This window comes from Polypterus senegalus, chromosome 13, assembly GCF_016835505.1.
Source record: "Polypterus senegalus isolate Bchr_013 chromosome 13, ASM1683550v1, whole genome shotgun sequence".
NCBI classification, from domain to species: Eukaryota; Metazoa; Chordata; class Cladistia; order Polypteriformes; family Polypteridae; genus Polypterus; species Polypterus senegalus.
In genome coordinates, this window is record NC_053166.1 from 4,376,147 (window position 1) to 4,395,480 (window position 19,334).

The 19,334-nt window shown below is 56.5% G+C and overlaps 1 protein-coding gene across 3 annotated transcripts; it reads left to right on the forward strand.

Annotated features, from left to right (window-relative positions):
- Nucleotides 1-2,892: 2,892 nt before the first annotated feature.
- LOC120543051 (histamine H2 receptor-like) lies at nt 2,893-17,832 on the forward strand. Of its 3 annotated transcripts, none has more exons than XM_039775884.1 (4): nt 2,893-2,968; nt 8,049-9,470; nt 15,297-15,368; nt 17,596-17,832. In XM_039775884.1, exons 2-3 carry the CDS (start codon nt 8,212-8,214, stop codon nt 15,328-15,330), a joined length of 1,293 nt encoding a protein of 430 aa, XP_039631818.1. In that variant the 5' UTR covers nt 2,893-2,968; nt 8,049-8,211; the 3' UTR covers nt 15,331-15,368; nt 17,596-17,832. The 3 variants fall into 3 exon arrangements, with proteins under 3 accessions (XP_039631818.1, XP_039631820.1, XP_039631819.1); XM_039775886.1 differs by lacking the exon at nt 17,596-17,832 and adding an exon at nt 15,970-15,988; XM_039775885.1 differs by lacking the exon at nt 17,596-17,832 and adding an exon at nt 15,474-15,620.
- Nucleotides 17,833-19,334: the final 1,502 nt, after the last annotated feature.

Sequence of the window (19,334 nt, forward strand, 5' to 3'; positions counted from 1 at the left end):
CTCACAGCTGTTCAGGCTCTGGCCATGGATACCCGCTTCACCCCCGTTCTGCACACATAAGACCTGAATTTGCCAGGACACCAGGCTGGACTCGTCACTTTAGTGTGGCGCCCCCTGCTGAGAGTTGCTAAGAGCTGATTGGCTTGCAGCTCGGCCTGTTGGTCATTTGCATATACAAGATGGCCGATCCTTGTCTGTTTCTCTCCTTGGTACCCTGCAGCGACTGAGTCACATGACACTCAAGTCTGGTTCTTATTGGTCATCTCGGGCTGACCAGGGCGGTAGCCAGCTGGTCAAAGTCACCAGAGCTGTGACTTGGTCTGTCACTGCTGACAACCCAAGCTGAACATTTTGTGGACCCCTGCACTGTCACTGACCAGACCGCTGCTGAAGTGGACTTTATAGCGCCTTTTTGCACTCTGAACCATACAATAGCCCAAAATCACACAAGGAGGGCCGCAATGGGCTTTAACAGACCCTGCCTCTTGACAGCCCCCCAGACACCTTTCCAGGTGGGCTGGGCATGCAGTGGGTGTCAAAATAAAGGGGGGGGGTCAATGCAAGGCAACACGCAGGACAGCCGCCTGTACATCAAAATAAGCTGCGCTGGACTTTCTTTGGCTTTCGTTACCCGCTGATGTCAGGGGGTCCCACGCCGGCCATTCACTCCTCACCTGTGTGAATATTGAAAAAGCAACACAACTCTCCAGGGCGGGCATCGGACAACAGCTAGAACAAGGGTGCCTGCCCGTCGTCCCTGCCATGCACTTGATTTGTGTCCCCCATCCACTTGTCCAGCTTAAAATTCAATAATGTGGCACAGGAGGGTGGCACCCTGTGTGTGATATGCTGGTCAGACGTGACAATAATGCCTCGTCATTGCTGTCCTATTCAAACAGACACGGGTGCAAATAGCAACAGGTCAGCTGCTGTCCTTCTGGCTCTCGCATTGTTAATCAGCAGATGAATAAAGAAAAAGAAGTGACAGGAGTCTGGCATGCCATTCGTGCAGTTTTGGGCATGGTGCCATCTCTGAACACCCGCATGCCATTGAGTAAAACAAGCGACAAGCACTGGCTGAATGGCATGAAGAGCTGAGGCCCTCTGGGTGCAGCCTTAGCATCTCAAGTGGCCATCAAGTGGGCCTGTTGGCATCACCTGGGCTCCGAGTACTCATCCACATTTAAATGGCACATTTAATTCATGGTACGCCTGCCATGATGCCCCCGCCTGATGCACGATGGAGCCATTTGTCCAATTAGCCTCCTAATCAGTACAATGAAGTCTCACACAGGCTGGCACACCAGGAGGCACCAGGCCTCAGAGGACTACAGTCGGGCATGCTGTGCGAGCTGGCGAGAGCATCAAGAATGACAGCTCACTCTGTATAGCGCCCTGCAACCAATGCATGCTGCCCAGACACTCTTGTTCACTTTGAAGTGTGCCCGAGGTGTGTCACTGAAGAGCTGGGCATGGTGCTGCATGATAGTCACAACTGGTTGAGCACAGAGGGGTGGCACTGACAGGTGTTATTAAGCACCCATTTATGAGCCTGCCTAATCTTTAGAAGTCATGGGCAGCTGCGGCCTTCCCTTACAGCAATGGATCCAAGGCAGAAACTGACCCTGGGCGGGGGCGCCTGACCTTCACAGATCACTCACACACACCTACTCATAGAGGAATAATGCCATTTAGCACGGGCCAAGGGCACAAGGAGGACATGCCAGCTGCACACTGGGAGACTCTGGCTCAAGGCTCACTGGCAGAAGGAAGAAGAGAGGGGAAGCGATGGACCAGAAGTCAAACCCCAAAGCTGGCACGCCTGGTCCACCGTCTCGTCAACGGACTTTATTAGAATGCCCAGGAGAGGGCGCTGGAGAGCTGCACAACACTCGACATCAATAGTGCGCCTGTTGAGTTGTGCCTGAGTGTGCCACTTAATGGGACATTTAGGGTGGGAAGTGCCCTCGGAATGTGGCAATGGGTAGCTCGCCACATACATTTTTAAAAAGAATGAAAGGGATAATCAACAGAGGAGCAAATGGAGACAAAAAAAAGATGAAGGGAAATAAACGCAAATCTGGACAGGCAGGAAGGAACAAATCAATCAACAAGATGACATCTTTGGTGGTCCCTTTGTGGCTGGAAAGACAGCTGATGAGAAAAGCTTTATTAGATTAAGAAGGAGGCTTGTGTGGTGGGCTACATTGTGCCCCCACTTGGAGTACAACTCGAGAAGGCAGTCCAGCTGATAGTGCAGAGCACATGCTGCCTTATATAGCGCCTTGACTACTTTGATTTCAAATCATGGCATGTACTACTGACGCCACAGAAGACACCAGCCAGGTCTCCATGGGCAAGGTTGGTGCAGTTTGGTACAAACCAAAAAGGGCAACTTGACAGGTCCAGGCGGGCGAGAGACCAGAGCCGTGTGGACAGACTGAGGGGTGAAGTAAAACAAACACATAAAGTTACAAAGGCAGTCGGCTTGGCCTGCCTAGCACGTCTGGCTCCGCCCCTTGAACCCGGGTCTGCCCGCTCTTTCTATGGAGTTACACCGATGTCATCCCACTTGCACACTGCGATCATCGCTGGCATGCCATCCAGAGCTGCCCCGTGCTACAGTGCAAGGTTCCAGGACCCCAGCTCTGAAGCTCTCGCGAGGGTCTGTGGATGGGCGCCGACTAAACGTCTTTGAAAGGTGCAGGCAAAGCCCCCCAAAAGAAAGGCGCTCTACAGGATGTAAGATTCTCAGCCCGCTCGCCAAGCGCCGCACCTGCGGACTGAGGTGAGGCGGAGAGCGGTGGATGAGCGCGAGTGGGCGTGTCGTCTCGCTCGCCGGTCCGTCCCCCCTCGGCCCGCCCCCGCCTGGCGCTGACAGAACGGCTCGCAGTCACTCACGCGCCCGCTCGCCTTCTTCTGGACTCACTTGTGCTCGCAGCCCCGACTCCCGACTCCCGGCTCGAAGGTAAGGCGGCCGCCGGAATTCCGTCTTGTTGGGCCAGCGGGCTCCGGCGGGTCGCACTGCCAGGCGCTCGAAAACGCGGCGTCTGATCCTCCTCGGGATCCATTCGGTAACGGGAAAAAGGAACGCGGCGAGAGAGGGGGATCGATCAGATCATGAAGTGAAGACCCGAGCAAGGAGAACCCAAAGGCGACGCCGCGCCAGCCGGGGAGGACTCGGGGCACGAAGTTGAAAGAGCGCGGGACGCAGACAGGGGGACAAGCAGAAGGGAGAGGACGGGATGTTTCTAATTCGAGACTCCTGCAGTGTGGGAAAATGCAGCCGAGTGTCCTGGGCAGGGGAGGGGCTGGGGTGGGTACACAGGAGCCGACCGCGCGTTGCCACGAGCTGCCCTGCCCTTCTGGGTCCGTGCCTGGCAGCTGGCACGAGTGTAGTCCGTCAGTCACCTGTGTTCGTCTCAGGTTGTCCAGAGGTCAAGGCTGAGTTCAGAGCTTCTGCAAACCAAAGGGAACCACAAAAGGGAAACCGTTGACACTCGTGACACGTGACGCTCCTCTGTGGTTCCTCCTGTAAAGCTAAAGACACAGACAGGGTGCCCCGGCACATGGAGGGACACTCGATGGCACAGTTCTGCTCGTGACTCAGCCATATCCCAGAGCCATCCTCAGCAGGACCACCGCACATGGGACGCACACACCATTGTGCCCTCATCCTCTCTGCCCCGCCTCAGTCACACTCGACTCTTCTGAACCCTCCTTGCACCGTGACAGAGCTCTGTGCCATCTCCCTAAGTCCTCTTTGACGTCACTGGCACCTAAAGTGGGCATCTGCTCCCGTTGACTATTTCTGTCAAACACCGCCTGACCCCAACATTGGCTCTTCTCTGGCACTTTGAAGCCCAGAACACAGAGGACCATGAAGGGCACCCTGCCAACTAAACAGAGGATACTTTGGGGTGCCTGCAGTTGGCTCCCCCACACATACACAAACGCAGAAGACCCCCACAGGCAGGGTGCTACAGCCCCACAGCTGGGACCCAGTGGGCAGAGTCTAAAGACAGACCCTGAGGCACAGTGGCACAGCACAGTCCAGTGTGCCCGAGCTGATGCCGCAGTGCAATTGCTATGGGGTTTGCATTGGACAGAAGATGTGCCAGGAGAAGCCGTTTTACAGGTGAGGGGGGTCCGAGAAGTCAGAAGGTTGAGTTTATGAAAGAGCGAGAATCTGTCTGGGAATGACCAGGAGGCCAGTCACAGGGAAAGCTGGGCAACTCCAGACCACCATTCGGCTCGAGGAGGCAGTAGCAAGTGACCCCAGCCCATGCCACCTTTTGTGCCCACTGAACTCAAATCTTCTCCTTGGTGGCATTCTGGGACCCTCAAATTACCTGGAGGTGGCACAGTTACATCACAAAAGACCACCAGGAAGAATCAGCCCATCCGTTTCTTTGACAGGCCAGCAAAGAGAGAGTGGCACCTGAAAGCAGGTGAGTGGACTCGCTGGGGTGGCGATTGTGGGCCATATGGCGCCCAGCGCCCACGCAGGGCACACTTGTTAATTTACAAGCAGCAGGCCCATGAAGGTGCATCCCAAGTGCCACCATGCCACGTGCTTGTGTCCATTTTAAATGTTGGGGGTCTCGCTGTGTGCCCCGCTGTTGGCCCATTTCAATCCCTTCATTCTTCGGGCACAAAAGCCAGCCCTGTTCTCCAGCAAGTGAGTGAGCAAATGCCAGTCTCGTTATTTCATGGCAGATTATCGCTGTCGGTGTAATTCTGCTTTGCTTGTAGTTAATTAACTGGTTGTATTGGGAAGGATTATCCTGGCTGGGGGCGTCGGCCACGAATAGAGTGCCCTTTCTGTCAACTGGCAGTCTGAAGTGCCAGCTTGTCTGGACCCCCTCAGTCCTGCCTGGAATCTCACGCTCCCTGGACACGGCGCTTCATTGGCATTCTCTCTCCATGCATGCAAATAACCCGAAGGACGCTGGAATTTGATTTATTTAGTTTGCCTTACGCGGCTCCGAGGGAGCGAAGCTGGGCGCCAACGCCGATGTCTGACAATCAAAGGCACGAAGCGCGAGAGATGAGAATCGGGCGCGCACCCCGATGCCTATGTGGCGGCACTCCAGTGCATTGGCGCCACTCTCATGTTCAGAGCGAGCGTTCGCGGCCTGCGCTTCTCTGTGTGCTTTACATTCAGCGTCTAGTGGCCCGGTGAGACCGCACTGTGCCAGGCGAGTGTTCTCCTCGTGTTCTTCTCGGCTTAATTACTTTATCTTTGTGTGTGTGTGTGTGAGTCGGGGGGGCAGCTCCGATAAATCGATAAAAGAATGCGTGTGACCGAAATGGCAGCGTGGGTGACGTCTGTGAATGGCCACTGCGTGGTAAACAGGTGCCAAGTAAGGGCCACGCTGGTCCTCCAGCTCCTCGTTCTTGGCGTGTGCCCGTGGGACCAACAGGCCAAAGAGCACAGCTCATTATTTGTGCCGCTGAGACGGGGGGCCTCGGAGCTGCGCACTGGTTGGCGTGTCGACGGCCCTCTCGGAGAACGCCAAGTCGTGGACGTGTCATGGCACCTCGTGGTGGCGTTAGGAGGTGTAGTCTGGGGGAGCCTCAGGGTCGAGTAAGACCACCTTTAAATGGCGCCTGTTATGAGCTGCTGAGGGTCTGTTCTGCGGTGAATCATCACCGTGTGACGAGAAGCTGTCACATATGTGACCTGGCGTCCATGTGCCTGCTCTGCAAAGCTCGTCGGGTGAGGGGGTTTGGTGCCCCCGCTTTCAGCCTCTCGTGTGTTCTTTTCGTTTTCTCTTTCCTGCTCTTGTGGTTTCCGCAGTCACTGCCATGACGTTCTTTATCAAGTCTCCTTGTCTCTTTGTCATCTGTGCATCGGAGACGTGGACCCTGAGGAGGACGAGTGGTGTGGCGCTGCAGGGTGACGACTTTGAGCCAGGGCACACTGCGCCCGCATGCCACCTCCTGCCCTCACTCCGCCCTGACTTGCCAGCTCTAAAGGCCCCTGCCTTTGTGCCCGTGTGTGACTCTTCGGTGACACGATTGTCAAGACTCTGAACACATGACCTGACAGATCTGAATCCGGTCATGTCGCCCCATCCCGATGTCACATTGGGGTTCTGCAGTGCCGCTGGGCACTTAGCACCCCTTGTGTAGCAGGTGACCTGCTGGTCATGCCAAGTTTACGCTGACAGGGCTCACAGGTGGCACTCCGAGCGGGTGGGCAGATTTCATCTCGTCTCCACTCCACACTCTGCCGGAGGCGACACCTGCACACGTGTCCACCATTCGGCCGAAACAAAGGCGCTCGGGTGCGGTGGTCCCGCCTGAGAAGGCGTCGGGTGTCCCAGTTAGTTTTCGTTCTCTTGGACTGGCTGATCGCTGATTCTGGCCACCGGGTGACACAGCAATGGAGGGCCAGCGCCGACACATTGAGCCGTCGTGACGGCGGGCCGACGCGCTCGGTGCCACCAAATGAAATGTCCCTCGTAAGGTTTGATGAAGAATTGGAGAAGTGGGTGTCTGGCCTTTCCATGAGGCTCCTAGGTGACAGTCATGCGTGGCGCTCGTCACCGAGGGCGACGTGGCCGGGAGGGGCCTAATGAACGTGCACTTGGGCGGGCACAGATCAGAAGGCGCCGCCAACTTTGATGATGAAAGGCGTGGAGAAGGTGGCAAGTCAATATTTCCGATGCCTGCCGAGATGTCAGAGCGGCACATTAGCTAGCCGGCTAAGGATGTGTGCACTCTGAAGACAAATATTGATCGTGCGCCGCAGCCGGGCGATAACTGAAAGAGCGTGTGTGCCAGGGTGGAGGGCGCGCTTCCTGCGGCCTAATAATAGATGAAAGAGGGGCCGCCTGCCTGACGCGTGGATCATATAGTGCCTTTCGCCAGCTGCTGGCCTTCTTGCTTTCTCCCCGTTTGTCCCCGTCCCCTGCTGCTGTCTCGCTGCCATTAAGACACTTGAAGTTCACGTTTGGGCCGGAAAGACGTTCTCTCGACTTGTGCTGCGTCTTCCTAACTTATCGTTGCCCATTTATGTTAATTAGCGTGAGCGGGCACCGTGCCAGGGATTGGCAGAGTGGAGCATTGAGGATATCAACAGTGGGTGCTGCTCTGCATTTAGCAATAAATAAGTGCAGGGAATGTGGCATCGAGGACCACCTGACGGTCACCCTGCGCTCTTTGTGCAGGTGGCACGGTGGACGGACATCACAGGAGTCCCAGATGCCACTTCGGGTGAATCCCCTCGAATACGACGGTGGCATGGGTGACTTTCACCAGAGTGCCTGCCAAGTCAGCCGTCTTATCTCTTCACATGGACACCCGCTGGGCCCTGTGTGACCTGCCAAGTGTGTCTCCTTCTGCACCCGTGCACAGCTGGTAAGCGAATGGACAAAAGCGGGCGGGGTATTTTACGACTAGCGGGGTACCTGGCACTGCGCTCACTAAATAAAGTCCCAAAAACACCCCTTATGGGCCCCCCCTGAGAAAGCGCAGGCGCGGCCACTAAATAAAGTTAACGGGCTGACACGGGTTCAACGGCGTGGACTCGCACATTCAGCTTCTTCGAACTTTACTCCGCCGAGGTGACGACGATGACCACCGGCAGCTGACTCGCCGAACCCCGTCGCCCCGATCTCGCTCGTCGCCAGACCCTCCTTTAGTGACGTGGAGGGCGGCGACCCCCGGAGGCGCAGCGCCTGAAGTGTCCGGCCGGGGAGCGGGCGGCGCGTGTTTTATTTCAAACTTTGTTTGCTCGTCTTGTGCTGAGTAAACTTGGCAGGAGTCGGCGGGCAGGCGGGCAGGCAGGCCACCTCATAACCAAAAAAGTCCCGAGGCCTCAGACGGAGGAATGAAAGATGAAGTGAGCTGGCGGGGTCTGCCCAGGTGCCGGTGGCTTTGTAAGCGTGACGTGGAGCAGATGGGCAGGAAGCCATCCCGGACCACGCTGACCTCCGAGTGCAGATGTGCGCGGAATAAACAAACGGCGGACGTGCGCTCGGCCAGCTGCTGATCTGCCATTACTAAGACGGCGCTTTCTCTTTTTCTCTTCTTTCTAGCGAGACGAAGACGAGGAGGAGGAGGCCACACCGTGGCGGAGGTGCGCCCCCTAGGGGCCCCAGTGTATGTCCGCCCCCAAGGGAGATGCGGGGAGCAGACGGTCCGTCCGCACGACATTTGCGCCAGGCGACGGACTGAAGAGCATCCTGCCCGAGCGTCCTCATGAGACTGTCTTGCCCGCCGCTCGGGTCACCAAAGCCGCCCTCGCCACATCGAGCCCTCCGGGCCATCGCCTCGCCTCTGGAGCCACATGCGGCGGGGAGGCCCGTCCCGGTGACGCGCAGGCACTTGCTGACGGCGGGCACCAGAATGGAAGGCCGGCCGAACGCCACGGCCGGCGCCCTCCTGAAACGCCCCGTCTGGCCCACCGTGTCCCTGGCCTGCGTCCTCGGCGCGCTCTTTGTCCTCACGGTGTGTGGCAACGTGCTGGTCTGCTTGGTGGTGTGCCACAACCGCAAGCTGCGCAACCTGACCAACTGCTTCATCGTGTCGCTGGCCGTCACCGACCTGCTGCTCGGCCTCCTGGTGCTGCCCTTCTCGGCCGTCAACGAGCTCTTCCTGAGCTGGCCCTTCGGCGCCACCTTCTGCAACGTCTACACCAGCCTGGACGTCATGCTGTGCACGGCCTCCATCCTCAACCTGTTCATGATCAGCCTGGACCGCTACTACGCCGTCACGGCCCCGCTGCGCTACGCCATGCTGGTGACGCCCAGCAGGGTGGCGGTGGCCCTGGGGGTCATTTGGGTGGTTTCCTTCATGGTGTCCTTCCCCCCGATCCACTTGGGCTGGAACACGGTCAACTTCACGGTGCAGAACAAGGGCGCGGGCGACCGGGACACCACCTGCATGCTGGAGCTGAACAAGGGCTACGCCCTGCTGGACGCCTTTGGCACCTTCTACCTCCCCCTGCTCGTCATGTGCGTCACCTACTACCGCATCTTCAAGATCGCGCGGGAGCAGGCCAAGCGCATCAACACGGCCACCTGCTCGGGCACGGCCGGCGCCCACCTGCACAGCCACCTGGCGCTGCCCTCGGTCAGGGAGCACAAGGCCACCGTCACCCTGGCCGCTGTCATGGGCGCCTTCATCGTCTGCTGGTTTCCCTACTTCACCGTCTTCACCTACTTGGGACTGCAGGGCCACGTGGACCAGACCGTCTATGGCATCGTGCTGTGGCTCGGCTACGCCAACTCCGCGCTCAACCCCATTCTGTATGCCGCTCTCAACCGGGACTTCCGCACGGCGTACAGCCAGCTGCTTCACTGCCGCCAGGTGGGGCCCGCGGCGGTGCCCGCGCTGCACCTGGGCAGACAGCACACGCACGGTGCCACCTGCGAGGAATGCCCGCTGGAGGAGCACGTGCTCACCATGCAGGACAGGAATGGAGAATATCGGCTTTTCCTGAGTGACAACACGCAGAGGTAATGAGGGGGACAGATTGGGAGGGGGGGAGATTCGCATGGAAAGACCACCTCAGCTGCTGCCAGGGTGAGGGCCAGTGAGTGACGTGCCAGCCCTGCAGGGCCATTGGGCCAGCGGTTCACTTTCGTTGCTGTGACGTTGACGTCGCCATTTTTGGTCTCACTTTGGTTTGCAGGTTGTCACGAGGGCTCGCCTCTTGTTTACTGTTGCCATGGCTTTGGCTGATCACGTGACGCAGCTTCCCCAGGTCACAGTGTCCTGGTTCTGATTCATTGGCGACCTTCCTGCAGGTCCCTGTTACACTCACAGGCCGCCCACTCTGGCCCCGGGCTCAGTCTGTGCCCCCCTTAGTCTGGCGAGGTGCCCGGCTCTGCGCTCATCTAGTCCCGTCTGCTGACACGCGGCGTAGACCCCAGAGGTCCTGCTGCGGTCCGAGCGGCGCCACCTGAGCTGCTGCTGCGCCGCCTTGTTGGAGCGATTGAGAGTTTGCCAAGAGCTTCCATGGCTGACCCTTGAAGGGAGCTCATCCTAGAGTGGTCTCCTCTGGAGTACCGCGTGCAGTTGGGGTCTAAAAAGAGGAGGAGGAGGACAGACAGCAGGAGATGAAGAGAGTGACGAAGGGAGATCTAAAATGAGGACACTGGGGACACTGGTCAAGGTCAGCTGACACACACATGGGCTCAGTGACCAGCTGGTGTGGTGGGACTTCACATCTCAAGCTCGCTGTCCTCGTCCAGTCTGATGGCACTGTTGAACGAGTGCCCGTCAAACGTCCGTCCGCCCCGACCGTCACTCTTTCTGATTGGATGGTCGACTGTGCGCCGCAGGCGTAGCCCTCGCCGTTCACTTTTCTGTCGTTTCCCTTCTTGTTTGCCGCCATCACGTTGTCTCGTTCCCAGTCCATTCTGGGTGCTGTTACTCCTCCCATGATTTTGGGTTTGAACCCGGAGCACCTGGTCACAGGAAGGCAGGAGTTAACTCTGGACAGGGTGCCAGGCCAGCGCAGGGCAATGTGAGTCCTTGGAGGAGGAGGAGGAGTCCATATGGGCAGAGAGTGGGCTGTGATTTGAACCCCTGCCCAGGCTCAACTGGCAGAGGTCCTGGAGGTGTGGCGTGGTGGCTCAGGCTGTCCTGGTGGGCCCTTCACTCTGCTCACCCGCGCCTTGCGCTCACCGATGCGTGAATTTCAATTTGTGACACAGTGGAAAATGTTATCAGCCGCTGGCCCCCCGGGTCCTGTTTGCCAGTCCATTTCCTCAGTGTGACAAAGCGGCCATTCATGGCATTATCTGCGCAGCACCTGCGATTAGCGGCCCGGCCCGGGGCTTTTGTTCAAAGTCGCAGGAGGGACACACGTCAAGGACATCAGGGTGTCTCTCGGGAGCAAGCAGGCGCTGGGCACAGGACGGGCACGCGGGGGTTGCCTCGTGGCATCTGGTCACCCCGCTCAGCGAGGGTCTGTTAAATGACAGGGGGCACCACATTGTGTGTGGTTTAAAAGACAAGGGTGGCAGGTCCGGCCAGTGGCTGGGTGTATAGCGCCTTTCAGGTGCTCTTCTTATTTAACAACAGCAGACACAAATGAAAAAGTCACTGGCTGAGACAAGGGGCAGACATGGGGACCCCCTAATAAGAGCTGCCACTCCTCCATGGGCCAGAAGGGGGCGCCCGGCGTGACAAGCCTGAGTCCAGAAGAGACACTGAGGACGGACTTTTCAGAGTTGGTTGGTCTGACGGGCGAGTTTGAGGGTTTGCGCAGTTCACGTCGGGGCAACAGAATATGTCTGTAAATAAGCAAAGGGTTTCCGCATCACCGCCACCATTGTCATCGTCATGGATGCCACAGCAGAATGTCAAAGCCAGACCAATGGGTGACACCATGAAGGCTCAGTTAGCTACGGGGCGCCCGCTCTCCAGTTGACTTGGACGCTGCTGCCGCTCCTGCCTGTTGGGCATTTCCACGTTCATTTTGCCCTCAGCCTGCTCTGTCCCTCTAGCAGGGCGCTGGGCAATCGCCATGATACAGTGGGCCTGGTGTCTTGGCGTCTCTGCAGATGTCACTCGGGAGTGGGGTGGGGACACGTCTTCAGTCATTGGGACATGCAGGGGCGGCTGTGGTCACAAAGAAAGAGCAGGGGGTGGACACGTGGGCACGGCCAGTACAGCTGAGCCTGGGGACATCACCTGAGTGACCGTCCTCGGGCTTGTTTTGATCCTGAAGTGAGGAGGTGAAAACACGAATCCAGACGGTGAAACGGACCAACGGCCGCCCCTCTAGGCCTGCAGAGCACATCAGCAGTGCCACCGTTGAAGCTGCCACCATTGAAGCTGCCAGTGCTGCTGCGCTTTGCCAGACGTTTTGCTTTTTGTGTTCCCGAGGTGGACGCGATGAAAGTAGAAATGAAATCGGGCCAAAGATGCAATGAGCTGCGGCCGCTCGATGTCCCTGGTCACCTGGGCCAGTGACCTCTTAGGGACTCGGTGGGCAGGCAGCTGGGCTCTCTCGTTGTGCCTCGACGGCTCCATTCTCTCCATCTCAGCATGGCATAGTGTGCTCAAAGTGACCCCCAGCGATCCGTCTCACCCACCCAATATGTGACCCTCGGGTGGCCCGGCAAACGTGTGGCTGCACCCATGATGGACTGGCGCCCCCTAAAGGAGGGCAGGGGTCTGGACTCTCTGGGAATGTTAACCCTTTGAATCCTGCCCTCCCAGCGTTTCGGCCCTAAAATCGCAGCCTCCTTGGCCGTTTTTCAATTTTGAAAGCCAAACATTTTGATTGATGAAGTAGAATTTGATGATGATGATGATGATGATGATGATGATGATAAGCCATGATGTTATAACAACAGATTGAGGCTCATGACGGTTTGACTGGTCCGGCACTCCTGGATGTCTCACGGTGGAGCAGACGGGCTGACGTGTCCCACGCTAAAGGCAGTCGTGTCCCGGTGCTCCTGGATGGCGGGATATCGTGGGCGTGGCCTGATGTAGCGACCAGCGGCCTTTCGGGAATGATGTCTGCACGGGGGCAGAGTGCAAGATTTGAGCGGAACATAGAGTCACAGAATCGTTATGACGGTGGCTCAGTGGGCTGCTGTACCCCCCCTTTAGGGGCCAAACAAATAAAAGAAGGCAGCCTTCTGCCAGGGCCCGTGTGCCCATTGGTGCTGTTTTGCCAGTTGGTGTGAGTGGCATTGGCACTGCCAAGTCTGTCACCCCCCATCCTTTCCATTTTCCTCCGTCCTTTTTGTTTTAGGGGTTGTGACTCCGCGTGGCCGAGCTGCTCAGTTGTGTGTGACACAAAGCCGTGCTACTCAGTCACAGCCACACAAGTTCTCGTGTCCTCTGCTGGCGCATGCCCGCCTGCCACACCTTCACACACGCGCAGCCAGGGGACAAAGCTAATATTTGAGGAGAGATCTTGATAACGCCTGCCATGTCAACACAGCAGAGGCTTTCGGTGCGGAGAACTCGGCTGGAATTCCGGAGCCCCAAATGCCAATTGGCCACAGCAGGTTGCCCTCGTTTTTGCTATCTGTTGTGATGTCACCCCTGAGATTCGAAGTGGGGGTCGCCACATTGTCCAGCAGTAGAGGGTAAGGGTGTCCCCCGTGTAAAAGCAGCTTATTAAACAATGTTGGTGGCAAGGCCGCTTGCTTTTCATTCATATAGTGCCAGTAGGTGGCACTGGCCGCTCCGGTGCCCCTCCTCTCAAGCCCCACGTGCTAACACGGGCTGTTGCCGACAAGTCACATGACCTGGCAAAAAGTAACAGGACGAAAAAAAAAGCACGCTGAAGATGCCCGACAGGCTGCCCCAGTAAAGCTTGTGCCGCCTGTGACGCTGGAGGACACGACACTCAGATGGCAGGCCACACGTTGGCATGTCAGGTTCTTACAATTGATGGGATTTTCTGTTCTAATATTCTTCACGACTGGCTGTTTTTAGACATGTGGCTATCGCCATCATGGCAGTGCCCAGCACCGTGGGCTGTGGCGGTCACCTGTTGTCACCATCTTTGGGGTTGTTGCTCTTCGCGATTCGTTTTTTCAGCCTTGGCACAGGTCGCTCTACGTGTGATTTATTTTTATCGATGCGTCGCTGCGGCTCTGCCAGTGCAGCCGTGCAACAGGTGACACCTCAGCACCACACTGGAGCAGTCTTAGGGGTTTTATAGCGCCTGGAGATTCCCCTGTAAGTTGGACGACCTGCCTGCCATACCCAGGACAGAGCAGTTGAAGATTAAGGGTCCTGCTCTGGGCGTCACTTACAGGATTCGAACCGGCAACCTTCTGATTAGCGGTGCAACTCCTTAGCCTCCAAGCCGCCACTCCACCTGTTATGGCAGGAGATCTCATGAAGATGGCAGCTCCGCACAGTCACAGCTGCTTTATTTCCAACTAGTGTGGCAAAAGTCCTTTTAAGGATGGCGAGTCACCTCGAAGTAAGGGCAGAGAGTCGATGCCAACGCTACACAAGAACGAATCTGCTTATGTCAACAGAGCACACTGCCAGCCTACGTAGTCGCGGTGTGCAGGCATGTAGCGTGTGGCACACCATCATGACTTGCCCGCACCTGTAGAGAGGCACGACGATGACCCGGACCCCCAAATGATCAGCCAGCGTTACAATGAGCCGAATGTAAAAGTTGCAGCATTCATTTTTTAACCCATTCATTTCATTTGCGGTCATCGTCACACAGTTCAGCCCTCGTTGTTTCGAACCTTAGGCCGAGCGTTGGGTAGCCCCCCCATGCCCTGGGTGAACCCCAAACTCGCCAGATCTTGTATTCCTTAGTCCATTGGCCACAACTCCAGACGGCCCGATGGTCGCCCAGCGGTTTCCGAGGCAGAGGTGTGCGAGCTGCCAGCGCCCAAAGATGTCGCGCGTTTGTAATACAGACAGCGGGCGGGCGGGCGGGCAGCGACTCGACTGTGATATCTTTGATTGTGGGCACCGTGCGACCTTTCGGGTGTATTAATCCACCCTTTTCCTTTTGTTGCTTGTGCCAATGCTTAAGCCAACAAATAACACGTTATCCCTTGACTGTGTTGATTTGCATATTCAAATATGTGAAATTCTGGGAGGAGTCAGGGTGGGGCGGCAGGCGCAGCACGTGTGTTAAGCTTCACGCTGAAGGGCCTGGAAGTTGGCGTATGCCAGGTTTTGGGCATCTGGACTTTTCCGTAGGTACGCACGTTTCCAGTTTTGTCCGCACGCCGTGTTTTAGTGTCAGTGCAACGCATGGGGTCATACGGGAGGCCCCGGGTGTGTCCGATGGAATGTCTCGGCGGGCACAGCTCTGGACAAACACCTGCCCCTTTTTTCCCTTTTTTGGCCACAGGTGTCACTTTGGATCTGAGACTCGAGTTGAGTTTGATCCATCTCTCGATGTCGGCCGACTCACCGGGCCCCTGCGTCTCGTCCCAGACCCCCCAATCAGGTCATTCCCCAAACTCCCACCCACAGCCATGTCCCTATGATGGGTCACTCTGATGTCACACAGCCTTCCTCACTGCGTGTTGCTCCAGAGAGGCAGGCCTCGGGGGCACTGAGGGGCTTGATTCTGGTCTTACAGGATGATGTGCCGGGCGCTCCACGTGGCCCAAGTGGTGACTGATAAGGCGCTTCCTTGATTTTTAACGTTCACGTCTGATTGACAAGAGCCCCCTTGTGGGCTTGAAGTGACCACCGGGAGCCTCCAAGCAATGAGTGCTGCATCGGCCGGGCTGGCACCTACTCCTAAAGTCACCCTGGCACGTGTAAGACGGCCCGCTGGTTGGCCCCCTTCTTGCTGTTGACCGCCGCCTCTTTGTTTGCAGGTCCACACTGACGCAGCGGCTCTCCGACTCTTAAGGAGCACCCGCCAGTCTCCATGGATTTGGAAAATAAAGGTAAGAAGGGGCAGGCGGGCGATGTCTGGCACCACTCAGTGTGTGGCCTGGGCTCATGTCTGTATAGTATAGCGCCTTTCATATCTGCCTCCTATTGTTCTGCAGCAGCAACACAAAATAATGAAAAGGGCTGAAAAGGCCACGAGAAAGCAGCAGCCCGGCCCCAAACTGAAGAGGCAGACCTCTAGTCAAGTTGGGGAGCCTGCCCTGGCACAGCGCATTGCTGCACCCACTACACGGCCAAACAACTCGGGATCCCGGTTGGCAACGCCCCAGGCAGACACGCGGTCCAGGTGTTATGTGGGCGACCCCTTGGCCTGGTCCAGCCACTCGGGTCCCCAACAATGAGGATCTTACGAGCTGATCACCCTCGGGTAATGGTGCCACATGGCCGTAGTGCCGTAACCAACGCTCCCTTACAGTGCAGGTCATGTGCCTCATTCAGGACTCCATGAGCAACACAAAGTCACACCAGTGGGCCCCAAGGATCCTCCACAGAGACACAGGAGTCCAGTCTTGGTCTCAGGTCACTGGATGGCGTCCATGTCTCGCAAACGGGGGCACCAGGACTCTAAAGACTTGCACCTTCGTCCTTTTGCAGATATCGGGAGCGCCACACACCCCTTTAGAGTGACCTCATGACCCCCATGCCCTCCCAGTCAGTCTACTGACTTCACAGGAAGAGTCACCAGAGTCACATGAATGTCACTGCCGAGGTAAGTAAACCCCTCGACGAGGTTGTCACTCTCTCTACAGACAGACACCCTGCTGTGCCCAGGCGGTCATTAAAGGCCTCCATCTTGGTTTTTATCGCAAGCCCAGACACTCAGACTCCTCACTCAGTCTCTCGAGCGCCACGAAGATCACAGCAAAGTCAAGATCAGTGAATCTCTCTTCACCAACTGATGCCCCCCCCAGCTGCTGGACCCCACCACTCTGCCCACCACCCAGTCCATGCAAGCACTGAACAGAGTAGGAGCAGAACGCACCACTGACGGACCCCAGAATCAACTGGGAAAAACACAGAGGGTCTGCCTCCACTCTGCACAGCCATCAGAGTACCAGTGGACAGGCCGGCCATGATACCCAGCAACCTCGAGGGCATCCCGCGAACCCTCAGGACGTCCCACAGGGCAGCTCGATCAAATCTACAAAGGATGCAAAGAAACTCTGCCGATATTCGCATTTGCACTCCAAGAGAACCCTCAGTGCCAGGATGCGGTCGATGGTCGACTTCTTAGGTGTAAAACCAGACTGTTTCCGGTCACTGGTAGGTGGGCAAGTGATCACGGGTCCTTTTGAGGACGACCCTAGCGAGGACCTTACCCGGCGTCGATCGCAGTGGTATCCCCCTCTAGGTGATCACCCTTCCCTTTCCAGATAGGGACCACAAGTCCTGTTTTCCAGTCAGTTGGGTGATGCCAGTCTCCCAAATGGAAGCAAAGATTGCTTGCAATGCCAGGAGGACAGCCTTACCAGCAGCCTGGGGATGTTCACCCCGGATACCACTGACCCCTTTCCCTCCCCTCAGCTGGTTCACCACCTGTGCCATCTCAGTGAGACTGGGGGGGTTCACAGCTAATTGGAGGATCAGCCTCAAGAACTGTCGACCAGAGATACCCAACGTCCTAGCCTACTTTGAATGAACACGCGCCCTTCAAGGGAGAGGGAAACCGTAAACCACCAGACTTGAAGGACAAAAACAAAAGAACTTTCTTTAAATTGGAAAGAAACTAAGAAAGCATGGCCAAGCTGAGGACTAACTCAACTATCTAAAGTGCTAACTCTCTGTTATATAGCGCCTTTCATAGCCATCGATCTGGTACTCTGACTGCAAAATGGCATGGCGAAGAACCTGAGTGGTAGGGGCGGTCCTACAGAGTGATGTCATGGTGGCCCCGCCTCTTGGGGGTTCAAGGTGGGACTTAAACACACAATCCATACACAGAAGATAAGGAAGAAGCAGAAGAACGCGAGGACATCAAAGTAGTAGGCAGAGCCCTGCAGCATATAGCGCCTTTCAGAACTGCTGGGTTTCTCCCTCAGATTAAATGGCGACTTTCGTGCTCGCAGGCCATCGAGTCTGTTTGTCCATCTTTTGTTTTCTATACCGTGCCCTTTGTCTGTCTTTGTTCTGTGGTTTGTCATCATTGCCATGGTGTATAGCGCCTTTTGTGCCCACCCAACCTCCTTTAGATTCATTTTTTGCATTTCTTTTTCCTGCCAGAGGTGCCCGTCTATCCCAGCAGATGCCCGGGAGTGGCCAAGGTGACGGCCTGAAGGTCCAGTTTAGCATTGAAGGACCAGAGCTGTAGGTCCGGAGCCTGGCGCTGACAGAAGGAGATTGTGGGGTGTGCCACGACGTGTGGTGCCTCCTAGAGGCCTGCAGTGGTGCCAGTCTGACAGGTGCCCTCGTCTACGATGAACGTCAGTCCAGCTGGTATTATTGTGAATAAATGCAGATTGTCACTGTGCACTTTGTCTGGCTTTATTCTTTCTTTCTGCCCCATTGGACTCAAATGCTTTGTGACCATACGGGCACAGTTGGCACCACAAGTATGACATATCCCTGCCATGTGTATGGCCTCTTATAAAAATGTTCTTGAAGTTCGTATCCACATAGTGCCCATCATTTGGTCCATCCGGGCAATGTCCTGCGTCTTAGTGGCCATAGGGGCAGTAAGTGAGCTGCTGGAGGGCCCAGTGCCCACAGTCTTTCATAAATACATTTGAAGTCAGCCGACTGCCGCTCTCCAGTGGCATCAGAGTGGCCTCCTCACACGGTGGGCGCGTGTTAACAACGGCCACTGGAGGCCTGAAGGTGTTGGCCGGCCATCCATGAGATGTTTGCTGCTTGCCCCTCTCATTGAGCCCAGGGTCAAGGACAGGCCCACTGTGCCCATTCCTACTGGGTGCCCATCACAGATGTTTCTCACTTCTTAAGGCTGGCAATGATTTGTGCCACTCAGCTGGCCGCTTCAGTCGAGGAGCGGCCCAATTCTCTGAGGTGCCCCTCGGTAATTCTGCGTTTGTCTGCGGCATCACGGCGCCCGCTGATTACTTTGGTGAGTTGAGATCTGCTAATTAACTGGAGGGGGCCGAGGGAGCCGCCATCATGCCGTGCTGCAGATCCTCTGCCTTCTTCATGGCTGTCTGCTCAAAAAATCTCTTGATGCCCACCAGCCCAGTGAAGCGGGTGTTGGGTGCTATATAAAAGCCCAGCAGGCGCTTGGTGTAAGTATTCAGCTGCTGGCCACCACCTCATCTGTTGCCCGACTGTAACAAGGTCCTTCTGTGCCCAAATGCCAATGGGCTGCCTCCGCTGAGGTGCATGGCAGCCATGAGAAAAAGCAAATGGAAGCAATTTATGAAAATGAGATGGAGATGGGGGGCATAGAGCAGGGAGTCGCCACGCTTGGGAAATGCTTGGCAGTAGAGACTGTACACTTGATCTGAAGTTGGCGCCACCCCACACTAGTGGCATCTCTGTAACTGACCTGATGTCACGTGATGTGGGACACTTGTGTCAGCAGGCTGACACGCTGCTCTGTGCTAGTGTCCTGTCTAGGTTGGCATTTCCCCTGTGCCCACTGCTGCTGGGATTCACTCAGTAAACCTCAAACCTGTAAGCTGTCTTAGGCCTCACTGACAACGCCAGCATGCCAGGAAAGTCGTGGAACCCCACGAGCTGTGACCACTGCCAGGCTGCCACTGTTTCAGCTAAACACCTGAGGCTTTTCCATGGGTAGCTCAGCTGCTGCCATCTGAAGTGACACTGGCACTCGAGGAAGACTACCACAGTGAGTGGCACTGGAGCATTTAAGGGCACACTCTCCAGTAGGACTGGCTTCACAAAACCAGTTTTGGACACAAACCCACAGCTACCCACATTACAGCAGGGCACCTCGCCAGCCCTGTGGCCATCTTTGGGTTCTTTGAGCCTCTCGAAGCCCCAGCGATGGGCTG